General features: G+C 36.8%; 5 protein-coding genes across 5 annotated transcripts; 3 read left to right on the forward strand and 2 right to left on the reverse strand.

Moving 5' to 3' along the window:
• Window positions 1-1,223: 1,223 nt before the first annotated feature.
• On the reverse strand, window positions 1,224-3,805 carry L201_005825 (uncharacterized protein; the record flags this gene model as incomplete). The annotated part of the gene is made up of 11 exons (XM_066221554.1): window positions 1,224-1,460; window positions 1,543-1,711; window positions 1,800-1,917; window positions 1,993-2,221; window positions 2,289-2,400; window positions 2,463-2,564; window positions 2,616-2,874; window positions 2,945-3,147; window positions 3,213-3,294; window positions 3,507-3,702; window positions 3,785-3,805. 11 exons carry the CDS (start codon window positions 3,803-3,805, stop codon window positions 1,224-1,226), a joined length of 1,728 nt encoding a protein of 575 aa, XP_066077651.1.
• Window positions 3,806-4,568: 763 nt separating this feature from the next.
• L201_005826 (uncharacterized protein) lies at window positions 4,569-8,349 on the forward strand (the record flags this gene model as incomplete). The annotated part of the gene is made up of 13 exons (XM_066221555.1): window positions 4,569-5,400; window positions 5,510-5,805; window positions 5,863-5,929; window positions 5,988-6,034; window positions 6,095-6,254; window positions 6,342-6,436; window positions 6,509-6,654; window positions 6,771-6,974; window positions 7,060-7,185; window positions 7,258-7,410; window positions 7,469-7,588; window positions 7,662-7,947; window positions 8,035-8,349. 13 exons carry the CDS (start codon window positions 4,569-4,571, stop codon window positions 8,347-8,349), a joined length of 2,847 nt encoding a protein of 948 aa, XP_066077652.1.
• Window positions 8,350-11,299: 2,950 nt separating this feature from the next.
• On the forward strand, window positions 11,300-13,502 carry L201_005827 (uncharacterized protein; the record flags this gene model as incomplete). Its single annotated transcript, XM_066221556.1, has 4 exons — window positions 11,300-11,491; window positions 11,563-11,689; window positions 11,750-11,839; window positions 11,899-13,502. 4 exons carry the CDS (start codon window positions 11,300-11,302, stop codon window positions 13,500-13,502), a joined length of 2,013 nt encoding a protein of 670 aa, XP_066077653.1.
• A 460-nt stretch (window positions 13,503-13,962) lies between these two features.
• Window positions 13,963-14,436, reverse strand: L201_005828 (uncharacterized protein; the record flags this gene model as incomplete). Its single annotated transcript, XM_066221557.1, has 1 exon — window positions 13,963-14,436. One exon carries the CDS (start codon window positions 14,434-14,436, stop codon window positions 13,963-13,965), a length of 474 nt encoding a protein of 157 aa, XP_066077654.1.
• A 937-nt stretch (window positions 14,437-15,373) lies between these two features.
• On the forward strand, window positions 15,374-16,854 carry L201_005829 (uncharacterized protein; the record flags this gene model as incomplete). Its single annotated transcript, XM_066221558.1, has 2 exons — window positions 15,374-16,027; window positions 16,108-16,854. 2 exons carry the CDS (start codon window positions 15,374-15,376, stop codon window positions 16,852-16,854), a joined length of 1,401 nt encoding a protein of 466 aa, XP_066077655.1.
• Between the last annotated feature and the right edge of the window lie 5 nt (window positions 16,855-16,859).

Below are 16,859 nucleotides of genomic sequence, written 5' to 3' on the forward strand. Positions count from 1 at the left end.
TGTACGCATGTATACTCAAACTATATTTGTCGGCCTCATCATGATAGATGTTTTAATCACCTCTTTCCTTCCTGAATTTATCAGAATGAATAATTTTCTATTCATTTCGTTCAAACGCACGAGTTCAGGAGAGTATCTAGATGAAGAAAGCTAAGGGGAGGCAAGGAATGTATCAGTCTTCTTCTTCTTTCTTTCTTTCTTTCTTTCTCTATCGTCATCTCTTTTTTGTCTTTTGTACGAATCCTTATAACTTTCTAGATCAGGTACATTAGTTTCAGGTCGAATACTGGTACAATAGGTAGATTGGTATGTATACAGTAATACTGTACAGTGGTAATATGGTGTGGAAAGGAACAATAATAAAAGGAGCTTGAAGATATGGGAATAAAATGAAATGAAATGCGGGAACGACACCTTAACAAGCCTTTCTTACTTTCTGAATTTTTAGTCTGAATCTTTCAAGATATCGGCAACTTTATACTTTCCCAATGAGTTATGTCACTTCTTCAACAACTTCGTACCTCTTAGTACATTACACTATACGTAATTCTACCCCTTTTCAAGTCGTGAAAGACCTTGTTTCATGTTTCTACAGCATATGAAGATCCAGACATTTGTTGAAGCCTGGTTCCAATTTATAGCATGAAATATGCACAGTCATGAAATAGGGAAATATCCAATTACATCCTCTCCTGTATATACTCGTAGTAAACACAGACAGTAAGGCTTATTTGACTTCATGTTTTGTTGAAAATACATCTTTTAGTCTCCCATTTTGATATGATGTATATATATTTTGGTTATAAAAGCTACTTTCAAAGGACGTATATCTAAATGATGAAAGACCATAAGGAAAAATAGATCAAAGTGAAAAAAGGATCTAAAACAAAAATATGAAACTGCTAAAAGACGAAGAATTCATGGTTTTTAAACTAAAACTTGAATAAACCTTTTAGTATATATACGGTATGCGTTCTCGCTACCGCACACATAGGTACATGATGATACCCGCTCCCTCTCTCTCCACAGCCCTTCTCCATCATCTTACATTACTTCAATTAAGCTTCTTGATAGATATTACACAGATTTTTTCATCTTATCTTCCTCCAATAATGTTATTACACTCTCCCTGTATAGACGGATATTGGTAGGTATCTCTTTGCACCATGTATACATCCGTCCTTGATATCTTTCTCTCTTTCTCCTAACCAAAACTGTAATTATCATTCTCTACCAGTATAAGGTTCGTATTTCCAAATTCTAGCCATACAATCACCTGAACCCGATGCTAAATAACCACCAGATCTAGCTAAATCAATTGAAATTACGGAATTTTTATGACCTTGTAACATTAATTGTGCTTGACCTGTTGCGATATGCCAGAATTGTATTGATCTATCTTTTGATCCTGATACAACCCATTGTCCATCGGGTGAGATAGCTACTGATAACACGTAGTCCTATCAAAACATAACGTCAGAACAGATTAATACGAAATCATGCAGAAACGTTAAATACTTAAAGGTGAACAACAATACTCACTTTATGCCCATTTAATGTAGATTGACATGTACCTAAATTCTTTTGTATATCTTTTGATCCAGGTGGTAAGATTTCTGCTTCTCTCTTGGTACCCGTTAAATCCCAGATTCTAAGCGTTCGATCAAGTGATCCAGATACAAGGCATTTTCCATCTGGAGAGAAGGCAACACTGTAGTTGACAAGCATGATCAGCCACAATTTTCCCCTAAAAACACCAAGTACGAAGTATACTGATTCCCGCACAATATCCAACTTACCTGTATACTGAATCTTTGTGTCCCTTGAGTCTTTCAACTTGTTGTCCAGTCTGTACATTCCATACTCTAACCATAGTATCCAGTGAACCAGCTGCTACAAGTTTTCCATCAGGAGAGACTATGTTATAACGTTTATTGTTTAGCCAATGGGTTCCTGACAGGAAAAACATGCAGTGTTTAAAGATAGACTCACGAGCAACACTGGTAATACCAGCATCGATTGGACCATGTTCATTATGAATGAAATCTTCAATTCTCAAATCAAATACACATAATCCTTTCTCGATATCCCAAATTCTGGCTGATTTATCGCCTGAACCAGAAACTAAGAATCTACCATCTCTTGAGAAATCAAGCGAATAGATCTCTTGCATATGTCCTTGCAATAAATGTCTAATTCGCTTCTGTTTGATATCCCAAATCTACAAAAATGTGACAGAAGCTGATCAGCTAATCAATCTCGAAGCAGATTTTGTGTACATAGCTTACTCTGATCTGCCTGTCCTCAGCACCGGTAGCCAAGAATTTACCATCTGGACTGAAACAAATACTTCGGATGTATAAATCTCCTGTTCTATTGGCAGCTTCGTCTTGCAGTGTTCTACGCGATTCACAAATCATCAGATCCGACACATCAGCCAAAGCAGATAAAATTTGACTCACGTTACTCGTCCACCAGATTTAACATCATAAATCTGAGCTGTTCTATTACAACCTGTAGCTAAATATTTACCATCATTTGAAAATTTGACACAACAAACGACACTATAGAGAGTATCAGCTTCCATTTTCAGCAAGTAGCAAGAGGTGACTTACGTTTCATGTTCAAGGGTATGCACTAAAGCTACATCTAATTGTTTCCTCATTTGACTACTCCACATAGCTTGCCAATCACCGCCTTCCTTTTTGAGTTCTCTTGAAACATTATCTGGATCAAGGTCTGAAAGATGTACAGGAGGTGAAGGAGGTACATTTGAAGCTGCAATTGCTCTTTCCCTATTACGTCTATCTCTTTCTCTATCTGTTGATGTTGGTCTAGGAATAATTCCTCCTGGTGGTGGATAAGGTGATCGAGCTAAATCAAGTAACGCAGTAAGTCAGCTTACTTCGCATTTCCCTGGTTAGAGAAAATTAAGAAAGCTTACATCCTCCTGGTTCAGCGCCATTGAGAGGTGGTCCAGGAAGTGAATTTCCATATGGTGGTCTTTCATCATTTCCTAGTCTAGGTAATTCTGGTGGTGAAGTGGGTCCACCACCTGTTATAGGACCGCCAATCGAAGGTCCTCCTCCACCTGGTCCTCCACGGGATTCTAACTCTCTTCTCAATCTTGCAATTTCACCTTCATACCTGAAGACGATTATCCAAAATATCAGTTTTGTATCTTTTCTTTTCATCGAATTGTATTAACTCACTCTTGTCTAACTTTGGCATGATTAGCCTCTAACTCATATAACGATTGTCTGATCAACCCTAATTCGTTTATTTGTTGTTGTACTATGTATTCATGCGTGTCAGCATTTCTCGCTCTCTGAAGATAATCTTCATCCTGTGTGTCCTTCTGATTCTCCTTCAACTTCGCGCCCTTGTCCAAGATCAAAGTTCTCCTATTTTCAGAATATTTCCTGCGTGCAACGTTTCGCGTTCTATCGTGCAAGTACAACCTTGCTCCCTTCCACACTGTACCACCTGATATGAGCCTGACCTACTTTTTGCTTCGTATTCATCTCGTTGAGCTTTCCATACATTTCCATCCTGTCCAACTTGTTCAAACTCGTTTTTTATTAAATCGAAAAATTCATTTAATCTTGCACTTGATCCAGCTGATAAAACACTCGGTTGTTGAGGAACCTGTTGCTGTTGTTGTTGTTGAGCAGGTGCACCTGCCGGTGGAAGTCGATGATGCTACGCGATCGAGGGTTAAGTACAAATTAACATATTATGCGAGACGCGAATGAAGGATGAAGTAATGTTGAAAAACACATACATTATATATAGGCGGTTGCATATTTTCTATGCTATGCTTTACTTTTTCTTATAGTCTCCTATCGAATGTACGGGGCTGATACTTTTAGGTGTATGTTGAAAGAGTAAAGATGGTTTCACTGGGATGATGTATAATCGAAACAAATAGATAAAGGAATGTGAGGGGAAGAGATAATATGCAAGTTGGTTGATCGATGTTTAGTTAGTTACAGTACTATTTAATATATTGTCGACGTGCATTGGTAGAATAAAGGTAAAGGTATAGAGTGGCTGCCGAATTCATGATTACTTCTACTCTACTCTTTTTCGTTATGTTGACTACAAACTCATCATGTTATTTCCTCAGAGTCCGTGCCCTATCTACACCATACAAGTAAAAAAAACTAAAAAAGCTTGGACCTTTTTTTAAACCCTTAAAATAGCGTGTTAATCCTGTTAATCCCCCCACCCGCATGCAGTCATTACTCTTTCCTGTTTTTTTACTACCGAACTTGAACAATTGAACTAATGATGTATAATCTCCGATCAGGTACCAAATAAACTGTATCTATCTTGTTTATGTAATCTCTAATCCAATGTTTTCCCACGTGATCTTGATACCATAAATCAGCAACGCGTCGAAGGATCCCACACAACAAATTAAAGTCAAAAGATCAAAGCGTAATAATATCAAATATAGAATATTAAATGTCAACGGTCAACTCAACAATCAATTCGATAGATCATATGTATCGAGCCAACTAATCATTACTAATCATCAATCAACCTAGTCAACTTGATGTACAATGCCACAAATGTTCACACCTCCTAACCCATCATCATCAGGTTCATCCTCTAATCCAGCTGGAATATCATATTCACCTATACCTACAACATCAGTACATCGATATCATAGAAGAGGTTTACCTGCTAGATCATCATTATCGAACAGTTTCTCATTAGCACCTACACCTCCTCAGTTACTTGATAATTCTTTTGGTGTAGGAGGAGATATATCTTTAGATGAAGGTAATGATAGTGAATTAAACTTTTCATTCACATATCCATCGAAACGAAAGCAGGGTTCAAGCACAAATAGAGAATTAAATTTCATCGATTCAAATGAGCAAGGTAATAGAGGTATAACATCTCAAGTTTCACCTAGAGTAAGACATAGTCCAAGGTTAAATACACGATTCAATAATACAAGATCAAATGGTTCTTCGAGAACTGCTACTCCATCTGGATCAAGACAAAATAGAGATTTACCTATAGAAGGTTTACCCAATTATAACAGTAATAATAACAATAATGGATCAAATAGAATAAGATCAAAATTAGGTGAAACTTCACCTGAAAGAGAAGAAAGATTGAGAAATAGAAGGACTTCACCAAGGAAAAGATCACAACAACAACATCAACAACAACAACCACAGCCTCATGAATATCAATTACGAAGTGATGATGAAGAAGTGGAAGATGATGTTCGTCATCATCAGCATGAAGCTGAAGAAGAAGAAGATGAAGAACGGAATTGGAGTATGGTAGATTCAATGAGATTATGGAGACATGATGCTATAATGCAACATTTATATGAAACTGCTGCGTTTTGGGGTGATAAGATATTGAGTTGGACAGGTGAGTAAACGTTATTTGAAGAAATCTTGCTTTTTCGAAACTCGTATCAGCTTTCCCAAGATAAGATAGGATTGCTTAGATAAGAAGCTGATCCTCTTTCTGATGATAGGCGATTCAAACGATGCATTTTGGCTAGCTCAAACGCATTTCTTGACTGGGCATTTCCTTAGAGCAGAAAAACTATTAACGGATCCTTTACCTTCACCACCAAAGATCAAATTAGGTTCAAGAGATAAAGGTAAAGGTAGATCGGATGAAGATGATTTGATGAATGGACATGAGAGTAATCATCGAAATGGTGTAATACCCATCAATCTCATACACGATAACGAAAATGCTATAATAACGGGTAGAAGGTTGGTTGATGAGAGTTTGGCATGTAGATATCTTGCTGCTCAATGTTTAGTAAGTTATCTCAATATAACTTCTTTATGGCAAACCCAGCTTATACAGTACACTCAGGTTCATCAAGAGAAGTATCATGAAGCGTTGGAGCTGTTAGGAGAATCGAATCCGTTCAAAGAGATAGGTATGTTCACCCGGCTTTAAGCTTTACACTAGCGATATTTAACCGTTATCCCTTCTAGGAGTAGACAAAGGTCCCGACACACCTTCGCAGGATGAAGGAATCAAAGTGAGTCTTCCTATCATATCGGGTCAGATAGCAATATCCTAACCATGCATCATGCATTAGCTTCACTCCTCTATATGCCATTTACGTGCACTACTACATCTACGACTATCATCATTCGCTTTAGCAAAAGAATCCTTTATGGAAGCTCTAATGTTGGACGTCAAGAATTATGATTCCTTCAAAGAATTAATAGAAGGTGGTATGATGTCTGAAAAGGAAGGTGAGTTTCCTTATCCATCGCTTTAATTTTGTCTGAAGAGGGCTCTAGGTGATTTGACCTTGTGCTGATCCGCGATAATCTCATTAGAATGGGAATTCATACGTAATTTATCTTATAGAAAGCAACTTTCCGAAGAAGATGGAAACTTTGTCAAATTAATTTACATGACCAAGCTAAAGAAGGTGAATATCTATTTTACTTTTCAAAATTTGCAAACGCAAAGAACTAACTTATTTTATCGTGGTATGTAACAGGACGGTCATGTGAAAGAAGTGGCAGAAGCTAGAGAAGCATTGACTAGTCAATATGGTTTAGGTGATAATTGTGATGTTTTAGTTGGATTAGCAGATGAATTATATTCAAAATACAAATGGGAAGATTGTTATACTGTTACAACGAAGTAAGTTTTGTTTCTCCTGGTTTATGATAAACACAATTAACCTTTTCTGTATCGGTATTACTTTATTCTTTCCTTTGGATCTCTTTTAACTTTTCTGATTTCCTGTTTGATTATAGGATACTATCGCGTATACCTGGACATCCAACTGCATTACCACTACATTTAGCATGTATGCACCATATACATAGATTACGATCTTCTTTATTCATGTTAGCTCATGACTTAGTTGAACAAGATCCACAAGCTGCTACCACATGGTATGCAGTTGGATTATGGTATTTTAGTGGTAAAAGATGGGCTGAAGCTAGAAGGTATTTCAGGTATGTTCGCTTTCCCATTTCCCATAACAATTCATATACTCCCATCAGCTGTATCAAGGCTAAAGCAACTCACGTACATTTACAGTAAAGCAAGCTTAATAGATTCAAGATTTGCTCCAGCTTGGATAGCATTCGCACATTCATTCGCATATGAAGGTGAACATGATCATGCAATTACAGCATATTCAACTTCTGCTAGATTGTTCCAGGGGTAAGTCTAATCTGGGGATTGTTTGTGATGGATTATCTATCGTGCATTACTGATAGGCGACTGTATTGATAGTTCTCACTTACCGCTCCTTTTCATCGGAATGGAACATCTACAACTTTCGGCATCAAATTTAGCAGAAGAGTATTTCAGAGCTGCTGAAGTTATAAATGCTTTTGATCCATTATTGTTGAATGAATTAGGTGTTGTAGCTTACAACAAGGAAGAGTAGGTCAAGTGAAATCAAAACACGTTCAAAAGCTAACCTTTATCAAACCGCGTTAAGATACGATCAAGCTGCAAGCTATTTCAGAAAAGCTTTAAGAGCATCATGGGAAATGCAAGGTGTTAAATCTGTTTGGGCTGTGACATATTGTAATTTAGGACATGCGTATAGGCATATGAGGTGAGGTGATCCGCCGTTTACGTTTTGATATGCCGATCTCGCGATACTGATGGAATGAGCATGATGATTTTAGAAATTATGATAAAGCAGAACACAATTACAGATTAACGATACGATTGGATCCAACGAATTCAATTGCATATTCAAGTTTAGGTATGATTTGGCAATTAAAAGGTGAAATCAGAGAATCAATAAAAATCTATCATCAATCTTTATCACTAAATTCACAAGATCCAATTTCAACTGTTTTATTGGAATTAGCTTTGAAGGAACAGATGGAATCTTTAAATCCAACTACTTTACCTGGTTTACCTGGGAAATTGGGTGATCAAGATTTGGATCCTTTTAATGTACCCAAAGTGAGTTTATCTATTCAATCTCATTCGCTATTTCACTTCAATCGGATTGAGTTATTATTCTAACTACGATCAATCTATATTTGATAGGGAAATCCAATATTTGGTCCATTGCCTATCGAACTTGATCCAGCTACTCTAGATGATGCAGGTGGTGAATCAGTTATACATCACCCTCCTCCTTCGGCTTCGACTTCAGCAACAAATCAAGCAAATATCAATATATCAGGTTTTATGACTCCAGCTCAAAATGGTCATTATCAACAACATAATAATCAAAGTTTCAATTATAATCATAGTCAAAATCATGGTCAAAGACAAGATATAAGTCAAATGGGTAGAGTTGATTTAGGACTTGAAGAAGAAGTTGGGGAAGGTAGTACGATGGAAATTGAAGATGATTAGATCAAAAGGTTCCCTAACGATTCAGCAGCGTATCAACACTCTATCGATCGGAACGTTTTACAGCGCCTTGTTACAAATTATCTATTTATAACATTTGTAAATAGATAGCCACGATATTATGATGAGATCCTTTGTTTATTGATTATATTGTATTCCTCGAAACTTTGACCGAAACAAAGATTGGTCGGCTTTCGGTAATTCGTTTGAGAAGAACCGATTCTTTACTTCATTCAAATCTTATTGCAGTGTTTAGATAATTTCTAAGCAAAATTCTAGCTTAACTTTTACAGTATCTATTCATAGAAATCTACATCGAAACAGTTATTCTTAAAAAAGTGTGTGTACTACTTTACTTGATTTGCCTACGTCGTTTTGTTTGGGATTGATTTTCTACGTATAAGTTTCCCACTACAGTTGTGTACTCATATACTACAATTTGTACCGTACGCAGTTACTCTAACAGCTTCTAAAAATACAAAAGAGGTTCCTACACATACCTAGCTAGCTACATAGCTTATTTCCTTTTTCCTGAGAATTTCAGTGTTTGTTTACGTTATTATCGATTCCAAAAGATATTGTATTAATCGTGCTGTACGAGATACATACATACATACATACATGCTGTACCTTAGTCCTTGCACTTTTCCTGGCCTTCTCGTTACAGTATCTATACCTTACATAAATAACTGTACATGAGTTTGAAGATATTAGGACAATCAAACAGATGGAATGACCGCAAGACGTATGAATCGTTATGCAATAATATTGTTTATTACCAAACCATCATTTGCTGTTTCCTGAAGATGGGGTCGCAGGATTCATGTATTTTATTCCGTTTTTGACTCCCTCACTGTAGAAGAAAAGCACAGCTACAGCTGACCTTACCGACCTGGATGTTGAATGGTAGCGGCCGCGGAAAACCCTTCCTACAGTGCACAGCTATAATTACTCGTGGTGAGACTCTGGCTTGGCTATACAAGAGAAACATAAAGTGTTTCGGTGTCCGGTTCTTCATTATATCTGCGGGTTTGCGGGAATGAAACCGGATTATTTATCACTATATATTAAGCGTCATCGTCATTATCAGCAGCTTGGTATCCGCCAGCTCAACTCATCTCATCTTCTTCTACAAGGAGAGAAGATCTATCTAATGTGAATACTATAGTCGCACAAGCCATCCCAAAATAGCTTGACCATAGATAGCATAACAACAAGCAGACATTTTATCTTTTACAGCGTTTCATGAATTCCAACGAAATCATTTTTAGTGTGTTTCGGTTGAATTCGTGAGAACAGAACAAAAGGTGATCTAAGATTAGTTATTCTTTCTTCGTCCTTCTTCTTGTTCTCACCCGCTCAGAGCAGTCACAGCAGTTACAGTAGAGATGAAATATCGGAATTTACGTCATTTACAACCCCTACGGGAAGCTAAAGCGTTTCGAATAACCCTGAAAATGAAGAGCACGTTGTTTAGATTAAATGCCGTATGGTACAACTAACTAACTACCTCATGACGCTTGATGTGGTTTTTGCCTTACCTTATGCCGATAACAAAAGACAATTCTCAGGAATTTCATTCTTTCACCGGTATTGAGGGTCCTCGAATAGTGAAAGGAGGAACCCTTAACATAGGTTTTATTTTTGGTACCTCTCCATAAATAAAAAAACATCGCTTTTATTTGTAGTTGCAGTAACCTTAGTAGTAACGGACTAAAGGGTATTCGCCGCCGACGCTTTGTATGTATTCGCAGTTCAAGGTTTTTTTTTTTCCTCCTTGCTTGTTTATATAGCAGTTGATGGGGAATGTGTAACATAAAAATATCACAAGGTACTTTTTCTTTCATTGTTTGATCATTCACCTCTCTTTCTTCATCCTTTCTCATCGTCCATCTTCATCATCCATCGTTTCAATAAAGAAAAAACAATAGGAAGAGGAATTTGTTTTGTTTTAGCTTGTGAATTCGTCAAAGTTTTCATCAACAAACAACAAACAATCAATTTTCGATAAAATCGAAATTCATCTACTTAACCTACATATCAGCAAGAAATCTTTCGATCAATACATACATATATAGTAGAACGAACATTCGGTGTATAACGTAGAAAGCAATACTTTATCTTGGTGAGTTATTAGCCAAGCCTTTGTTCATTTTTTATCATGACATTCCTCATTCATCATATATAACTGGTTTTTATTTTGGCCGATAAACACCGCTTTTTTCCATCATTTCACTCGTCATTAAAGTTTAATATATATATATTTTCTCTTACATCATCCTGTCATCTGCCAATATATCATTGTAATATATGATTGCTTTTTGGTGGCAACAATACATCAGTCTCCACTTGCTATTTTACTCTGATCGTCATCTCAATCCCCTTGTTGATACCACACTACTTTGATTACCCTCCTTTGGCTTTTTTTTTTGGTACCGCTTTGACTTGGCATCTCACTCTTCACCTCTTTACGCATCATATATAACATAGCTAATAATCTTTTCACATCTCTAAATTCACCTTACTATACAAACTATTATTCTCATCACAACGTATATATGTGCGTCATATACATCAATAAATATACTTCAAACGAAATCATCAAAACAACCGGTCTTGTCGTATTGCCTCCTTCCTTCCTTTACTGTATTTCAAACTAAAAATTTTATCCCTTAACATCCCTTCCTTTATCTTTACAACTCAACCCAACAGCTTTCAACTTCACCTGTGTTAGCTCCTTTCACAGTCGACTCCTATTCAACAAGTCTCGACTTATTAGTGTCACTACACATTTCACATTCACCTTCAATCCTCTTCTTTACTTTATAACTTTTTCTCATTTCTATATTATTGATCCCTCTCAACGAAGAAGAGGGCAATAGTGCATTAATCATTGAATATTCTTCACCGGAAATCATCACAAAACCGAAACCAATAAAAGTAATTTATCACAATGTCATCACTCAACCTTTTCGCTTTAATATCCCTTCTCCCACTCCTCGTCCTCGCCACCTCCGAACCAACGAAACCAGTATGGAGAGATCCTGCCGCTCCCCCATTGGGTTTGAAAAAGAGAGCCGGTAACAACACAGCTACTCCACTAAATTTCGAAAGTGTCGGTGATACCGGTGTCAGTGCGCAAATGGTGAGTTACAATCATTTCAACAGGTTGGGAATACAAGGAGGCAATGCTAATTGTCTCGTTTGCCACTCCAGGTGTTCTTGGGTAACAACAAGAAAATCTACGTATTAGATAAAACCGAAAACAATCCTGTAGAGATCACTGGACAGTATGGTACTCACCCAGCATGGGCTACTGAATATGATATCGAATCAAACGAATGTAGGTAGCTTATGTGCAGCTCACACCCTGTTGGTGTTCTAAGCTGACATTCTCCTTTAGACCGAACAATGGATGTTTTCTCAAACACTTTCTGTGCTGGTGGTGGTGTTTTAGGTAACGGTACATGGGTAGTGTTTGGTGGTAACCAACGTAAGTTGCATTTCAATAATTGATTGTGAATGATTGAGCTGACTCAACTTTAACTTAAGCTGTAACAACTGGTGGTGTTGCTTCAACCGATGCCGAAGCATATTCGGATACCGATGGTGGAACCGCTATTCGAATGCTTAACCCTTGTACAGACGAATCTTGTGAATACATACAAGGAGAAACATCTTACTCCACTGGAGCAGATAACACTGGTGGTTACCTTCAAATGACTGGTAGACGATGGTACCCAATGGTAGAAGCTCTACCGGATGGATCATTAATCATCATTGGTGGTGATAAAAACGGTGGTTACGTCAACACTGCTGCTCAAGACAACCCTACGTACGAATTCTTCCCTCCTCGTACCGGTGATCCTCAAAATTTACAGTTCCTAACCGATACTCTCCCGACCAACCTCTACGCCTTGACATGGTTAATGCCTTCAGGTAAACTCTTCATGCAAGCCAACAGAAAAACCATTTTATACGACTACAACGCAAAGACCACCACCAACCTTCCTGACATGCCTCACGCTACTCGAGTTTACCCAGCTTCAGCTGCCTCCGCATTGCTTCCTCTTATCCCTGATAATGGTTACGCCGCAACCGTCTTATTCTGTGGTGGTTCAGCAACTACCCAATGGGGTAACGATGGTACAGCTGGTTACAATGTCACTGCTGTGCCTGCGGATAACACTTGTGTCAGAATCACTCCAGAAGGTAGTGCTAAATACGAAGATGATGATTACATGTTTGAAGGGCGAAGTATGGGTCAATTCGTCATTTTACCTGATGGAACTTTTTGGATGGGTAATGGTGTTACCATGGGTACTGCCGGTTATGGTGATGATGGCTACTCGGTTGGTCAATCATACGGTCAAGCTCCTGTCTACATGCCAGCTATCTACAACGCATCTGCCCCCGCAGGTGGTCGATGGAACCGAACTGGTTTGGTCGCATCTAAAAACGAACGAATGTATCACTCAGTTGCTATCCTTTTACCCGACGGATCTTTATTCATCGCTGGATCCAACCCCAACAAAGATTTCACCACTGCTCAATGGAGATCAAGAACCGATTCAGAAAGATGGTACCCATGGTACTACAATGAAGAAAGACCAGTCTACCAAGGTATGCCACAAACCCTCAACTACGGTGGATCCTCTTTCAACCTTACGATGAACAGTACCGATGAGAACGCCGCCAAAAACACCAAGGTTGTTGTCATTCGAGGTGGATTCAACACACATGCTATCGGATTTGGTCAAAGATACCTTCAACTCAACTCTACCTATGAAGTCGATATGAACACCGGTAAAACAACACATATGGTTTCGCAAATGCCAGGAACAAATGGTCCTAACTTATTCCAACCTGGACCAGCTATGTTCTTTGTTGTTGTAAATGGTGTACCTTCTCAAGGTGAATTCGTCATGGTCGGAAACGGTAAAGTTGGAACACAAAACACTACTACTAATGAAGACTTACCTGCATCCAATGTCATTGCCATTGCAACTCCATCATCAACTGCTTCAGGTAAAACATCAAGTGGAGCATCGACATCTGAAGGTGCAGCTAAATCATCTTCATCACATGTCGCTTTAATAGGTGTATCGACTACAATAATAGCGGGTTTGATAACTTCATTATCGCTTCTCTTATAAGTATCATATTAATGATGACATCATGAAAAATAGCATAGAATGGTTTCTTTCCTCTTCCCTTCAACTCAATAGCATTGAATTCAAATATATAGCATACATGACATTTCCTTTTTTTCCCCTTTAATTAGTTACTTTGTAATATTTTTGAACACAACCTTTTAATTACATGTTTAATGGACTTTTTGTTTATATTTCCCATTTATATAAATTGGACAATTTTTATTATATGTGTTTCCGTTTTTTTTTACATCTCAGCATGTGGAAGATGACAAAAGATAGGAGATGGACGTTACCTGGACATTCTCTCAATGACAAGAAAATGTGAATATATTTATACATCTTAGTTGTTATAGGGATGTTACGTGATGAATGAGGATATAAACAGTATAATCAACAAACAATAATGATATATCATCATTGTCGCACATATACGATTGAAGGATAATAATTGCTAAGCAATTCAAGGATTTTCATACCGATATTCAAAAGACCAATCTGGATATGATTCTTTCAATTCATCTATAATATTTTCAACTGAAAACTCTAAATCTTTTATTGCATATTCAAAATTATCATAAGATTGATGATATTCTTTGTCTCTAAATTCAGTTAACAAATTATCAAATTTTGTAAGTTCATTTTCTAAATCATGCATCTTTGTTGATGTGAAAGAACCTAAAAAACTTCTTTTCATTTCAGTTCTTAGACCATATTCATATGTCCCCTTTGATGTGGTTGAAGTATTTGAAGAATGATTTAATGATTTAATTGAACCGTATACTGTCATATAGCCTTTTAACTTTGTTGATGATTTGCTGTTGATAGATTCAACTGATTCAGATTCTGATCTTGGTTTCGACTTGGCTGTTGAGCTTAAAGACTTATTGTCTGTAATTGATTTAGATAATTTAGAGGATAATGATGTAGACCACATGATTTATTTCAGATGGCAGATGTTTGTCTGGATGTCAAGAGGTATTATTGGTATATGAGAAAATGTGTTTGTGTCTATTTATAGAGATATCAAATATATAACTTGCAGAAAAACATCATCTAAAATAGACCAGATAGCAGAATGCAGTACGAGCATTGAGACTATACAGTATGTCGGATGGATTAGATGATTTTCCCGCCTTCTATATGTATATGTATGCCATGGTATACGTTAATTGATCTACCGATATACTTTGCAATAACGAAATCAAAGGAGATTCGACTTCTTCTCTTCGCTTACAATTATAACTAGAAGCCAATTTTCAATATGCCTACCGACTTTCAAGAAGGGATCTCAGATAGCCGTTTTTCATAATGTTGGCTATTGGCATTGGCATTATCATATCATACAGTAAGGATCAAATCTTGATCGTTCTGTTTTCCAATGCCACACATGTAGCAAAGTATCATGTCTACCAATCTAGGCTCAAAGTTACTTCACAAGTGTCATTCTACTACCACTCTCCATTACAGTATGATTGAAATTACTCATTCACTCAATCACACAATAACTTACAATAGGATGGAATCTGAAAGGAGAGGATCGTTAAAAACTATGGTATCACTACCTTTCATCCACTTTTCGAGTTTATGATTTTAACCTTTCCTTTCAATTTCACCCCTTCTTTGTTTCCCACTCAAAATTCCTATCTACGAGTACACATTTTATTGCTGGTATACTTGTATAATGTAGGATGTTGTCGTGATTCTCATATTGACGTGACTTGAGCTGGACGACCTTTGACTGAAATATAAGCTGAAGAAGGAGATCACACCTCCAACTTACATATCAAACACAGTAAGACTGGCCAGACCTGATTTATCATCTTCTGATATACCGTAGTTAGGAATTTTCAAACAAAGGTAAAAACAAAATAATGCTTAACCCACCTTTATTCTGCTCAATTTGCTCTTCACCATGTTCATTACCTCGATTACCATTACCGATACCTTCACCATTCCCATCATCAAGAAATGAACCTGATCAACAAGTAAATCGTTATAAGCCTGAAGAATGGTTATCAGTTTGGTATTGTTTACGTGTATCATCAGGATTAATTGATCCTAAACCTTTTCTTCCTAAAGATGGTTCATCTGTATTTACTACTACTACTACTACTACTGCTGATAACGATGATGATGATGGTGAAGAGGAAAGAGATGATGAAACATATACTAAACAACTGACAAATTCATCAAGAAGAATAATTTGTATACATTCATATTGTTTAAGCTCAATTAAAGAAACAATTTATAAAACACCTTTTTCAAATTCTATCACACATGAAGAAAATGTTTTATTGAATTGGTCATTACCTAAATGGACTGGTTTTGGTCCATGGTCAATGTCGAAATCAATATCAGGATCATCGTCAAATGGTGGAGAATCTACCCAACACGCATATGCAAAACCGGAAGGGTTAATTGATAAAAAAGGTGATAAAAATGCTATCATAATGAAACCTGCTTATTGGGGTGGTTTATTTGATCAAAGAGATAGATTCGCTAAGACTGGTGATCACTTGACTAAAGTAAGCTCGAAGTTTTGACTACTGTAGACTATTCTAAAAGGAAAACTGGCAATAGTTGAATTTGTATATCTTGATTATAGGATGATTTCATATCACCTCTAATGATTCCTCAACCAGATTCCAACTCATCGTTTCCTCTACTGACTCAAAATCCACTCATCGTAGAAAGAAAAAAACAGACATCTAATTTACTAAAGTTACCAATATCAATTTTGACTAGTATATTTCAATTTATTCTTGATGACTATGCTTTCATTCCATCCTTGGAAGATCTGGCTATATTAATGATTGATGACGCTTCTTCTTCTTCTTCTTTTACATCGTTAGCGAAAAATAATCATACAAAAAAAACAGATCTGAGGAGAATGCCATTTTTAAAACCAAATTCAATTGAAACTTTCAAAGCATTTTCACATACATGTTTATCTTTATATTATATTGACTTACCTTCAAATATATGGTTATTGTTAATATTAGATTCAGTTAAAAGTTTTAGAAATAATTTATTACAAAGATGGAGAGCTAATCCTACAGGTGTTGGATCCGCTTTATATTTATGGGAATCATTGGAAAATAATTTCGATCATCCTGTAAATCAAGCTATTAGTAAAGTGTTGAAATATCAGTCAAATAAACAACAAATTGATCTAGATGGAGATAAAGATCAAGTTGGAGTTGGTAGATTTGATACGAGCATGGATATGGATATGAATATGAAGGATATTTGGTTTTGGTGGAATTACGATAAACATTGGAAAAGTAGAAGAAAAGTTTGGAGATGCGTCGTTCATGCTACAGCTACTGCTAGAGATGCTGATTGGTGGTGAATAGT

The sequence above is a fragment of the Kwoniella dendrophila genome, chromosome 7 (genome assembly GCF_036810415.1).
Source record: "Kwoniella dendrophila CBS 6074 chromosome 7, complete sequence".
In the NCBI taxonomy this organism is placed as follows: Eukaryota; Fungi; Basidiomycota; class Tremellomycetes; order Tremellales; family Cryptococcaceae; genus Kwoniella; species Kwoniella dendrophila.